This window comes from Coccidioides posadasii, chromosome 4 (genome assembly GCF_018416015.2).
Source record: "Coccidioides posadasii str. Silveira chromosome 4, complete sequence".
Lineage (NCBI taxonomy): Eukaryota > Fungi > Ascomycota > Eurotiomycetes > Onygenales > Onygenaceae > Coccidioides > Coccidioides posadasii.
This window is the reverse complement of record NC_089410.1, coordinates 2,560,600-2,572,962: the sequence shown is the minus strand read 5'-3', so window position 1 is coordinate 2,572,962 and position 12,363 is coordinate 2,560,600. Positions and strand designations below refer to the sequence as shown.

Genomic DNA, 12,363 nt, shown 5'->3' with positions numbered 1-12,363 from the left:
ATATTTCTCCGGTGTGAAGCTCTGGGTGCGCGTTTGAGCTCTTCAAAGCCCACCAACCGACTTCATTTCATTGCCTGGCCGCTCTGAAGGATGGACGGCGATCCGGCACTGGACGGCCTTCGGGGCCTTTACCAGGACCTTTCAGCTCTCTCAAGAAACGCCTTACCTAATGTGGATAGACTGGTGTTGGAGTTGCAGGCAACTGTTGGAGATTTTAGGAAGCTCCTAGATAAGGATCCGAAAAAAAATGAAAGCCGTCAAGCTGTTCTCTCTGGTAAGATACTTGTTGTCCGGTTGCTTTTGCTCTCGCAGATGCCGCAGGGATCTGATGCAACGCCTATTTAGGGAAAATCACCCTTGAGAACTTAGAATACTCCCTCAATGATGATTTTCAGCAAGCCGTGTTACAAGTTGCGGATGCATTGGATATCGACGAGATACAAGCCGCTGCTTATTATTTACAAGCCCAATTGGATTCGGTAAAGCTTGACCGTTCTCCGGTAATGGTGGCAATAATCCGCTTCCACGAACGGCGCGCCTTTCTCCTCGAATGCCTTCGTCTTATCTTACGGGAGTCCTTCGAAATTGAAAGAGAAGACACTCGTGCACTTATGCAGGATATAGTTGCGATGATTCTTGAAATACAGAATGGCCCGCTGCGCAATGGCTCTCTATATGCTAGAAAGTGTATGGATTCAATGGGGGACATTGAAAGGTGGCTCGTCCTCCTCGGTGAGCAAATACAAAAGGCTTCAATCGTTGGGCAGGCACAGGCTTCGGACGTTTTAGAGGTGATCGAATATCAGCGTCACAGTCTCGGAAGGCAACATGAATCGTTAGGGGCAATTTTATCCTACCTTTTTAAAGGGACCTTCACGAGTTCGGAAGATTTCCGGAAGCTGCTTGAAAAGCTTAAGAAGAACGAAAGATTCGATATGCTTTTAATACACTATATTCCTGCCCTTATTTCTGCCATTTCACAGTATGGTTCTTCCGAAGGCCAAGGCCCGCTGCGAGAAGCCAGATCTTTGCACCTCGCCATCACCGGCAATAAAGAATCCACGAGCTGTGCGCTGCCGAAATTCCATGCCGCAGTTGTTGTACTTTGGCTAGCAGAATATGCTGGCTGGTACTTTGATAGTGGCCCGGCATCCCCACTTCAGGGAATCAATCCAGGCGATGAGCTCGCAGCTCTCACTCAAATGTTCATGGCCGCCCTTGAAGATGGGGGTCTAGAGTTCATCCTTTTAGTTTGTTCAGGCATTACCAGTGAAGAGTGGGTCGCTCCGGCAAGAAACGAACTGGTTGGCTTACTCCTAAAAGATGCTGCGAGTCTGACTGTTGAACCGGATGCTCCCTCGCCCTATTTTCGTGATCTTCTGATGGAGGGTTTGGAGACGTTCACAGAATCCTTGATAGCTAACATGCCGGATGCGATTCGCCAACTAAGATCAGAGGAAGATTTGCAACGGTTAGATCAAATGACAGCGCTCCGCGAAGCGACAAATACGTCTTTACACCGTGGTTTAGTCGAACCCCGGATGCATCTAGAGTCTCTGCTAGTAATCATTGCATTCACGTTTGACCATAGGGACGAGGCAGCTCAGGAATTTTGGGCAGACACTGACAGTAATCTCTATGGATTCCTTCAGTGGGTATCTAAGCGTCAAACTGTGCCTCGTGTCAGTGCTTTCTGTGAGATGCTGTGTTCGCTTTCTGGTGGTGAAGAGAATTCGGCTTCAGCACACAGATTCTTGCTCGATGAAGACGCCTCCTCCTCCAAATTCCGGCGGTCAGCCTCGATGAACTGGGATCAAATGTTTGCCGAATTACAATTATATGCCACCAGAGTTACCGAGCGGCCATCAGCGGCTCAGCCGTCAATCCTTCGCAACCGAAAACCCGAGTCAGTGGACATTGACGAACCAGAAAGCCCAGTCATGCTTACTTGTTACCTGCGACTCATCAGCCACCTTTGCAAAGAAAACGGGCAAATACGCGATTGGATCTTGCAGCATCCGACCGCTAACCTTTCGAATACGCTCCTCACCCTTTGTGCAGCACCGATTCCCCATCATTTAAGGGCTGCTATTTTTGTGACTCTGCGTTGCCTGATGATACGGCGAACAGCAGTTCATGGAAATGAGATGTGGGCCTTGATTGATCAGTGGATTTCTGGCTCCGGGGCGTCCCCCTTATCACTCACAAAGTTGCCAGCTTTATCAAGCTCCCCCGCCCTAAACGAACGGCATGCTTTTCAAAGAATCATGGAAAGCTTTGACCAAACCAATGCCTTTGTCGAACTTTTGACGATTTTAGTGTCTCCTACTGTTGATCTACCAGGTTCACACATATGCCTCCACTTCCCTGAATCGCTAGGTTCGTCATACCGAATGCCTGGAATCGAGCCGTACATCGACTTTGTCATGGGACAAGCCCTTGCTAATAAATCAACGGTTCTCGACGGGAAGGAGGCGCGACTTCTGCAATGGAACTGCCTAAGCTTCGCCGCCACCTGCGTAGAATCATTCAATGAAAACCTCGTATCTCTTGTGAACCAAACTACCATCTCCGCCAATACGACCGTTGGAAGCGTTCCCTTGCCGACATATCTCCGTTTGCATCCTTTCTCTCGAGTTATGGAATGGATGTTTAATGAAGATGTCTTAAGAGCACTTTTCTCTTGCTCTCATCAAGATATCGATGATGTGGCAAATGCTTCATCGGACTCTATGTTACTTTGTTCGCTGATCCGCAGCATCGAGGTGATGAACTTGATATTGGATCACCAAGCCACATTCTTCGATATTGTGCGCCCTTTTATCAGAAGCTTTCCGCAGCAAGGGATGTCAACCATGGCAAATGCCTCTCTTGCCTCGTTCGAAGACAGCATGATGGATAATCTGAGCCTCATATCTGATTTATGCCTATATTGCGGAACCGGTCACCCGCAACTAACTCTTGTCTCTCTAGCACTTCTGGAGAAGCTGTCGGCGTCTCGCAAACTCAACAGGCCAACCGCTACATTCTCACAATGGCAGACTTCCAACCAAATTGTGGAACTATTAAATACAAACGTTGATGCCGATCGTATAGCGCGTTCGTTAGCGGCACAAATGGCTTCCGATATTCGGGAGTTGGAGAATGGTCCAGAGGCTTCTGGGTATCTTATTAAGCTCGGATTAGTTCAACTACTCGATAGATGCCTCAAGGCTATCCCAAACAAGCCTACGGTAGCTCATGTCCTTCTTGGATTTAGATGTGTTGGAAGTTCCCTTGATGTGGCACCAGGTAGCCTTTTTGACAACGGCCTTTCATTGCTACATGCTATCAGTGATTTTGTCAGGACCTATCCGGATGGCAATCAAGGCATGATAACATCATGGATGGTGCATTTAAAGCGATTGGCATTCCAGGTACTGCAATATCTTTGGACTTCGGCGCTCTCTTCGCCACTTATCCTGCCTCAACTTCGTGCAAATCGGCTGCTCGCAAACATTCTCATATCTCAACCCGTAATCGGCCCTGACTTGCTTTGGGATGAGTTCCGAATAACGGTGCCCGAATTCTGGTTTACAGAATCTGCCGTGGCACTTTCGGAGTTCCTTGTCTATCGCAGCATTATCTTTGACTATGCAACAACCGAAATAAGAGCTGTGTTTAATAAAAGCTCTCCTTCCTTCCAGAAAGATATTTTATCAACGTTGCTTGGCGCTTCAGTAGCTGAAGATGGGCAAACAATCTCCCACCCTTCAATTTTTGATTTGTTTGACTTTGCGGACCTGGACATCGATTGGGCATACGCTTTCCCTGATCTAAAATTTTTTAGGGATGTGGACGTGAGTTTATGCACCACGCCTCAGCAAGATGGCCATCCAGTTTTATATGATCTCCCAAGCGTGGAATCCCTTCTCCAGCTTGCAAAAGACCATCTTGTTAGTGCTGGCCAAGTCAACGCTCAGGAAGAAGATCAAATCTCGTCGGAACGCGATAAGCTTCTCCTCTTCCTCCGTGCTACGAATCAAAGCTGCCAAGTCCGCTATAATCGTCTCGTCGCTTTAAGATCTTGGGTGGAGCTGGTTATCACCGTTTTGATTACTTGTGACATGGAACCTGCTCGTATGGTGACACTTATCTTACACACTCTTCAGGCCATTCTTCCCAAACTTGAGAGTTCTTTTGCTGGGAACGCAGCAGAAGCTATTGAATTAGCTCGTCTGGCGGAAACTCTGGTTGAAAAGCTAGACACCGTTTCGACAAACAGCACTGAAGATGTCATAGATGAGCGCCTACATCACCTTTTCCAGGCTTGTATTCGTGGCATCCCCAACATATTAGAAGAGACGGTCTTGAGGGAAACTTTTTATCACATTTGCTCCAGATATCTTACACGAATTACTCAGAGAAGTACGGCCAAAGCTCGTTTCGGACCCCGGGCCCAGCAAGTTATCAAATCAACAGGTTCGGGCCTAGTCGATACTATTTGCGACGACGCCTATTCCGGTGATGAAGGTTGTAGAGTGTCGGCCCTGATATTACTGAATCTTCTTTCTGTTCTCGATGAACAGCAGTCATCTTCTATTCTCGTGACCTTGATCTCTCAGTCTAATTATCTTTCTATGTTCCTTGGTGTCATCAGAGCCATGGCGTCAGAATTCCGAAACACCCAAGCTGCACGTACGTATCATCCAGATTCTCTCGTGGACCGTTGGCTAAACTAAATCATAGAGACGGCCCAATTGCTACTATTTTACGAAGCTCTATTGTCACTCCTCCAACAACTGTCGCAAACGAAAATGGGTGCTATTCGCCTTCTTGATGCAGGTCTATTTCAAGCAGTCAAGGAATCCCAGATTTTTGCGGCTGACCCCGATATCGGTTTAGGTAGGTGTAGATAACCTTATTTATCTCCAGGCAGCTAACTTCTTTGCCTAGACATCGATAATCCCGATGCTCTCCGTAAATATTATGACCTCCTTCTATCTGTGCTTCGAGTCATTGTCTCTACCGTTTTCACACGGGGCTTACACAACAATCAGATTGTCGAGCAAACTAGAAATTTCCTGTCTGAAAACCGGCAGAGTATGGTTGGAATTTTCAAACGCTATGCTAAAATTGGAGGGCTTGAAGGTGTCGGAACACAGGAGTCTCTAGAAGAGCTTGTCAAATCATACGTTGCATTGATTGCCGCTGTTGACTTCCTTGAGGTAAGTAATACGTCAACCTCCCTTTTTTGGATATTAAAAGGCACTAATGGCCGTAGTTTGAGGAGGAGCAATCGGAGCAGCCAGCTGGACGAAAGTTATTCTCATGATTCTTTGTTGATGTATCATGAGGCTGGGATTCGGTGCTATGGAGGCAGATTTTCCAAGACTAGAAAAAATACTCTTCAATCAAGATACCCCCGTCCATATATTTATCATTTCCACCTTATTATATACTCATAGAGCCAGTAATGTATGACAAATTGATGACTTCACACAGGGTAGATCAAGCTGGTGGGTTTCCGTTCAATGATTGTGAAGAGATATAATTTCAAAATACAAAAATCACAAAGATATCAAATATATATATTATCAGGCCCCAAAATTCTACATCACAGCAACTTCATCCTGCTGTGTTACTCATTGTGGCCCCCTTAGTTCTCGTTCTCCTTCTCGTGTTACAAACGTTGAGTGGAGTTTAGCCAAGCTTATCTCCGAGCAAGCTCCCGTGAACCTAATCACAACTTCAGACTGATAGTCACGTCAGGATCCTTATCTCATCAAAAGTTGTTCCCACTCTGTGCCTTCACAAACCGCAAGTCCAGGTAACAATCCATCATGAATACATTGTATTTGTTCTCAAGAAATTGCTAATCCCCCTAATTATCGAAAATTAGATGCAGAATCACGGGACACGTGGGACGCGCAAACCAGGCGGCAAGAGGAAGCTCTGCGACGGAAACTCAGAAACAGCCGAAGACTTGGTACGAAATAGTCAAGGCACAATTCCCGATCTTTTCTCGAGGGGGAGGAATACCATATTTGGCCATAAGAGTCGGCAACTGTCACCAACGAGCAAACGGCTGAAGCGGAACGAACTTGATCCCCAGCAGCAAAGCCCGTCCAAACAGTCGCAGCCAGCTCAAGAACGTATCCCCGTGGAGAGAATGTACAACTTTCCGAACCAAAGCGCCAAAAGCTCCTCGCTAGGGCAGCAAAACAGTCGCACCGTCCCGCGGACGTACCTAAACCCATCGTCTACCCCGTCGAACTTCACACCTCACACCGGGCCTAAGCGGCTCACTGTCAAGAACCTCCGAGTGGTGCCAAAACTTGACCAAGAGCAATATTTTGAGAAGATCTGGGCTCAGCTTAACACCGCCTTAACGGCGATCTTTAATGAACAAAAGCCGTCGTTCTCATTAGAGGAGCTGTACAAAGGGGCTGAAAATGTTTGCCGCCAGAAACGTGCCCAGAGCTTAGCAAAGAAGCTCCAAGAGCGCTGCAAAGTTTACATATCCGAGAGTGTACTCCCATCCTTGCTGGCAAAATCGAAAGATAGTGACGATATTGTTGTGTTGCGGGCGGTGGAGGCAGCATGGTCGGCGTGGAGCTCCCGTTTAGTGAGTTATCGGGTGTCATTCGTCTATAATCGACCGCGACTAACCCCTGTTCCCGCAGGTTACAATACGATCGATATTCTACTACCTAGACCAGTCCTTCCTTCTTCGCTCCCCGGAGCACCCAACCATCTATGAAATGGGCACGATCGGGTTTCGGTCTATTGTCTTCTCCAACCCATCTCTCAAGCCGAAAATGCTGCAAGGAGCATGCCAGCTAGTTGATCTTGACAGAAATAATGATGCATCTTCTGATTCTACGTTGCTCAGGAACGCTATCAAGCTATTCTCGGACCTAAGAGTTTACAAAAGTGAATTCGAGCCCGCTATGCTGGAGGCTTCAGACAGATATTTAAAGGCATGGGCGGATAATGAAGCGAATTCGAGTTATCTTGCTACATACGTGAGTAAAAGTCACCGGGTTATTGAAAAGGAGATGGAGAGATGCGATCTTTTCAACCTTGATATCGACACAAAACAACGCCTATCGGAAATGCTTGATAAGCGCCTGGTATCAGATCAAAGTGACACGCTTCTAAAAGAAAGCGACGTACTAGGCCTCCTCAGGACAAGTAACCAAATTGCCCTTGGGGAGCTATATTCACTACTACAGAGAATCGACCTGGGATCGAAGTTAAAACCTGCGTTTACCTCTTTCATCTTAGAAGAGGGCTCTTCAATTGTTTTTGATAAGGAAAGAGAAGGCGAAATGGTCGTTAGGCTTCTCGATTTTAAACAAAACTTGGATGATATCTTGGCAAAGTCCTTCCAAAAGGATGAGCTTTTAGCTCGCGCTCTCAGGGAGTCATTTGAAACGTTTATCAACAAGAGCCAAAAGGGTGGTGATGTTGCCCAGCCTGGAGAAATGATTGCAAAACATGTGGATCTACTGCTTAGGGGGGGACTTAAATCGATCCGCAAACGCCAAGTCCCACTGAAAAATGACGAAGACATTGCAATGATTGACGAGGATGCCGAACTAAACAAAGCACTTGATCAGGTCCTTGATCTGTTTCGTTTCGTTCATGGCAAAGCAGTCTTTGAGGCATTCTATAAAAATGATCTTGCTCGTCGTCTCCTTATGGGAAGAAGCGCCAGCGACGATGCAGAAAAGAGCATGCTGGCTAGATTAGCATCAGGTAAGTATTTCTATGGCGGTATTTGTCTCTTGAAAGATACGGTTGCTGATTTTCGAAAATTAAGAATGCGGTTCAAACTTCACACACAATCTCGAGTCTATGTTTAAGGACATAGATCTTGCTCGTGATGAGATGGCTTCATATAACGCTCTACTGCGCGAAAAAAGGGAAAAAACAAATTTGGACCTTTACGTCAACGTCCTTTCATCTGCAGCCTGGCCGTCTTACCCAGATGTGCCTGTAAAAGTGCCTCGAATAATATCGAGCGCACTCTCCGATTTCGAGCACTTTTACAACAACAAGTATAACGGCAGGAAGCTTAATTGGAAACACTCTCTTGCCCATTGTCAATTGAAGGCGAGGTTTCCTAGCGGTAACAAGGAGATCGTTGTCAGTTCGTTCCAAGCCATTGTCCTGCTCTTGTTCAATGATGTAGCAGATGGACAGACGTTATCCTATCATGATATCCGGGATGAGACAGGTCTTTGTAAGTTGACGGGAATAGGATCCTGCGTCAGCAATAAATCCTCAGGATTCAAACTAACAGACAAAATAGCCGATATTGAATTGAAGCGTACACTTCAATCCCTTGCATGTGCTAAATACCGAGTCCTCATCAAACATCCAAAGGGAAGAGACATTAACGCAACTGATACCTTTAGTTTCAACACCAGGTTTTCAGACCCAAAGATGCGGATTAAAATTAACCAAATCCAGTTGAAAGAGACTAAAGAGGAAAACAAGGAAACGCATGAACGTGTTGCGGCAGACAGGAATTACGAAACCCAAGCAGCCATTGTGCGCATCATGAAGAGCCGGAAGACCATTTCTCCGCAGGAGCTTATCGTAGAGGTGATTAAGGCAACAAGGAATCGCGGTGACTTGGACCCAGCGGATATAAAGAAAAACATCGACAAGTAAGTAGCGAGCATTCCTTCTTTGCACGTATTTACTTGAATGGCTATGATGGGTTGCTGACGTACGACTTCTTTTAGGCTTATTGAAAAGGAGTATATGGAACGAGACACGGAGTCAAATAAGTACAAGTATATAGCATAAAAGCGCTTGCACCGAGTACCGATCAGATGCGTCTCTGCCTAACTAACTTAATATACGTTCAATGTGCCGGGATGATTGTCCATTAGTTTACCCTTTTACTGACCTTTAATCACTACTTGTGTTATTTCATGAAGCCAGAAGAAACTTTGAAGAATCCACCCACAATAATTCAGTCTCCCTTGTAGAAGTCGGGTAGGATTTATTATAGGTGATGTTTATGATATTTCCTGATTCTGGTGCGAAGAACGGAGTACGCCCTACTCCGTTGAATGTATTGTTGGTCCGGGGTTGGGCGGTGGATTTCTCGCTGCTTCTGGAGTTGCCGAATCACGCTAGTTAACCGATAGAACCCTCCAGAAGCCGGCGCTGGTTGCCCAACTAACTGGTGGGGAGTAGCCCCGATCAGATAAGATAAGAAACCCCCCTCGGAACGCGCTAGCTTTGCCACTTTGGTCACGGAGGGTCATCAACGTCCATACCAACAAGACTTTCGACAGCAGTATCCAAGGAAAACTTCTTGCTCTGCCTTCTCCGTAGGTTACTCTTATATTCTTCTGCTGCCGACCGACATAGGACCTTGAATTCGCGTTTGCGTGATCGGACGGCGGAAATTCCCGAATCGGTAATCCGAAAAAGGTTCTGGAACGTCCATGGGAAAAGGCCTTTGGCGGCTTCATCTGATGTGGAAATTCCTGCAGGATCTATGGTGGCTCAACAGGTTTCATGGAATACTTTTGAACGGCGTTTTACATACAACTCCAGGCCGTGCCTTGAATGGCTATTAGAAAAGACGTAGGGCTGTGACCGCTACCAGGAGGAAACAAGTAGTATATTAGTTCGCTATTCCAGTTGGCTGACTACTGTAGTTAGCTGTCTGTCCTGGGCCGGCCGGGAAGTCAGCTGCAGAAGGTTTCTCCGCATTTATCGCCTTGGAAAGCTTGCACCACACGCCACGCGCAGGCTTTCCTTGCCGCAAGGAATTTTTGTTAAAACGAATGCCGGACAGCGTAATAATCCCGCAATTGAGTCCACTTGAGCAGCGCATTCATGGACTGTCGTGGTATTGGTATTGTCTTATACATGTTGTGACGCATGAAGCTTCACTGTGTCGATTTTCTTGTCCCTAGGCACCATTCATTCCCCGGTCAGCGGCTCTGTACAACGGACGGGGTCTTTGCCCCTCCAAGATGAAATCGCCTCTATGTGCAGCCCCGTCCCCTCGCCTTCTTCATTGTCAATTCCTCCAACAGCTCTGATATCTCGTTACTTCGGACCTCCCAGCCATTCATTCATTACGCTTTTCTAAATACTGCAGGGCCTATCGCCTTGAGCGAATCCAGCCTCTGGAAGAGGTCTATTTCAAAATGCAGAGTGATACACCCAAACGTCCAACAAAGAGATATGATGGACTAGTTTCTAATAAGTTTCTAGCCAAACACTTTTTCAACGACCCAACCCACCTTGTCAGTTCTGCCTTACGCTCGCTGACTCTCACCAATCCGTCGCTCGCTTTCGACGAAGAGAATAAGATTATTTACAGACGCCCAACGGGGGATGCATCCACACAACCTAAAGTCTCAATCGTCTCCGGCGGAGGCTCCGGCCACGAACCCGCTTTTGCCGGGTTTGTTGGCAAAGGCCTCCTGACGGCCTCCGTGGCTGGAACAATATTCGCTTCCCCGTCCGCAGAGCAAGTCAGAAGAGCTGTGATGCAGCGAGTAGAAGTTTCCAAGGGTGTGCTTATTATCATAATGAATTATACGGGTGACGTGCTCAATTTTGGAATGGCGGCGGAAAAGGCAAAGGCAGCTGGGATTAAAACCGAATTCTTTGCCGTTGGAGATGACGTTGGAGTTGGAAGGACGAAGGGAGGGAAGGTAGGGCGAAGAGGCATTGGTGGTGGGATTCTTGTGCTGAAAATAATCGGAGCTTTGGCGGAAGCCGGGTACGTTATGCGCTGGGATATCGCGTGCCAGATGACAGATGTTGCTGACTGCAGATTGTGCCTAGGGCTTCGCTGAGCGAAGTATATGCGACCGCAAAACTGGTTGCAAAGAATGTTGTGAGCTTAGGATCGTCCCTGGAGCATGTGCACGTCCCCGGAAGAGAGACTTCAGACGCTTCAGAGGTGATACCTGAGGGTGAGATTGAAGTGGGGATGGGAATTCATAACGAACCTGGCTCTCATCGAGTCAAAAACACATTGGAGGAGCTGATACAGACCATGCTCAAACAGCTTTTAGATCAGGATGACAAGGATCGAGGATTCTTAAAATGGGATTCTCCAGACAAGTTTGTCCTTTTCATCAACAACCTTGGAGGTGTCAGTACCCTGGAGCTCTCTGGAATCACTGCCGAGACGATCCTTCAACTGGAGAGAGACTATCACATTAAGCCAGTCAGAACAATCCAAGGAACGTTTCTGACCAGTTTGAATGGAATGGGTTTCAGCATCTCGTTACTGAGGCTAGTTGACACTAGACTTGGACAGGGAAGATCTCTGCTGGAGCTTTTGGACGCCCCTGCTGAGGCTGTTGGATGGGCTGCTCCCATCCAAACATCGACCTGGGAAAGTCAATCCGATGCTACATTCGAAGGTCGACGAGCGTCGTCCGTTCAAGAAGCCCCTTCCAACCTAAAAGGCAAGTCCGGAACCCATGAGTCCAATCACATCCCAACTAACCAATTAACAGTGAATATCTCCGTTTTCAGGAAGGCTGTGTTATCCGGTCTAAACCGGTTGATCGCCGCAGAAAGCACAGTAACTCGCTACGACACCGTCGTGGGCGATGGGGACTGTGGTGTCGGCCTAAAACGCGGAGCAGAAGCTATCGTCAGTCTTTTGAACAATCCCTCCGTCCCATTAAACGACGATATTCTCTGTAGCCTAAACAGAATCATCAGCTTAGTCGAAACTACCATGGACGGCACGAGCGGTGCCATCTACGCTATTTTCCTTAACGCCCTTGCGCATGGCCTCCGCGAGCAAGATTCTCCATCTAATTCAATATCGGTCACTGCCAAGGTCTGGTCACGGGCGCTGCAACAATCATTGAAGGCGTTAGCGAAGTATACCCCTGCCCAACCCGGGGATCGGACACTCATCGACGCACTGGTACCTTTCATTAATAAACTGGCTGAATCTGGGGATGTTAAAGCCGCTGCATGTGCGGCGCAGGAGGGTGCCGAGTCCACTAAGAGCATGAAAGCTAGTTTAGGAAGATCAGTGTACATCGGTGGTGAAGATGAGTGGATAGGTAAAATTCCAGACCCTGGGGCATATGGCCTGAGTGAATTCCTGAATGGCTTGGCCGATGGAATTTGAATAACACGGATGGGATATTGGTTAATAATATTGATGGCTCGCGCATATAATTTTCAACTGTTAAGCTATAGTTTAGAACATCAGTTGTATTTTTAGCCAACACAAGAATGCGAGGCTTTGTGAATACCAGACAACACGAATATCGCTCAAACAGGAGCAAAAAGATTTTCATCAATGAATCGACAAGAGCTCTCATCTCAAAGCGAAATTTCCATTCAAAGCATATGATTAGCTAA

At 47.0% G+C, this 12,363-nt stretch overlaps 3 protein-coding genes across 3 annotated transcripts; all 3 read left to right on the top strand.

The window, feature by feature from the left end:
* Positions 1 to 90: 90 nt before the first annotated feature.
* D8B26_007689 (uncharacterized protein) lies at positions 91 to 5,409 on the top strand (the record flags this gene model as incomplete). The annotated part of the gene is made up of 5 exons (XM_003067188.2): positions 91 to 274; positions 346 to 4,677; positions 4,729 to 4,884; positions 4,936 to 5,207; positions 5,264 to 5,409. 5 exons carry the CDS (start codon positions 91 to 93, stop codon positions 5,312 to 5,314), a joined length of 4,995 nt encoding a protein of 1,664 aa, XP_003067234.2. The 3' UTR covers positions 5,315 to 5,409.
* A 464-nt stretch (positions 5,410 to 5,873) lies between these two features.
* Positions 5,874 to 8,802, top strand: D8B26_007688 (uncharacterized protein; the record flags this gene model as incomplete). The annotated part of the gene is made up of 5 exons (XM_003067187.2): positions 5,874 to 6,607; positions 6,666 to 7,743; positions 7,808 to 8,230; positions 8,300 to 8,660; positions 8,739 to 8,802. Exons 1-5 carry the CDS (start codon positions 5,882 to 5,884, stop codon positions 8,800 to 8,802), a joined length of 2,652 nt encoding a protein of 883 aa, XP_003067233.1. The 5' UTR covers positions 5,874 to 5,881.
* A 1,000-nt stretch (positions 8,803 to 9,802) lies between these two features.
* D8B26_007687 (uncharacterized protein) lies at positions 9,803 to 12,353 on the top strand. The gene is made up of 4 exons (XM_066125609.1): positions 9,803 to 10,173; positions 10,234 to 10,747; positions 10,813 to 11,444; positions 11,496 to 12,353. The coding sequence occupies exons 1-4, from the start codon at positions 10,167 to 10,169 to the stop codon at positions 12,125 to 12,127; spliced, it is 1,785 nt and encodes a 594-aa protein (XP_065981693.1). The 5' UTR covers positions 9,803 to 10,166; the 3' UTR covers positions 12,128 to 12,353.
* The last annotated feature ends 10 nt before the right edge of the window (positions 12,354 to 12,363 follow it).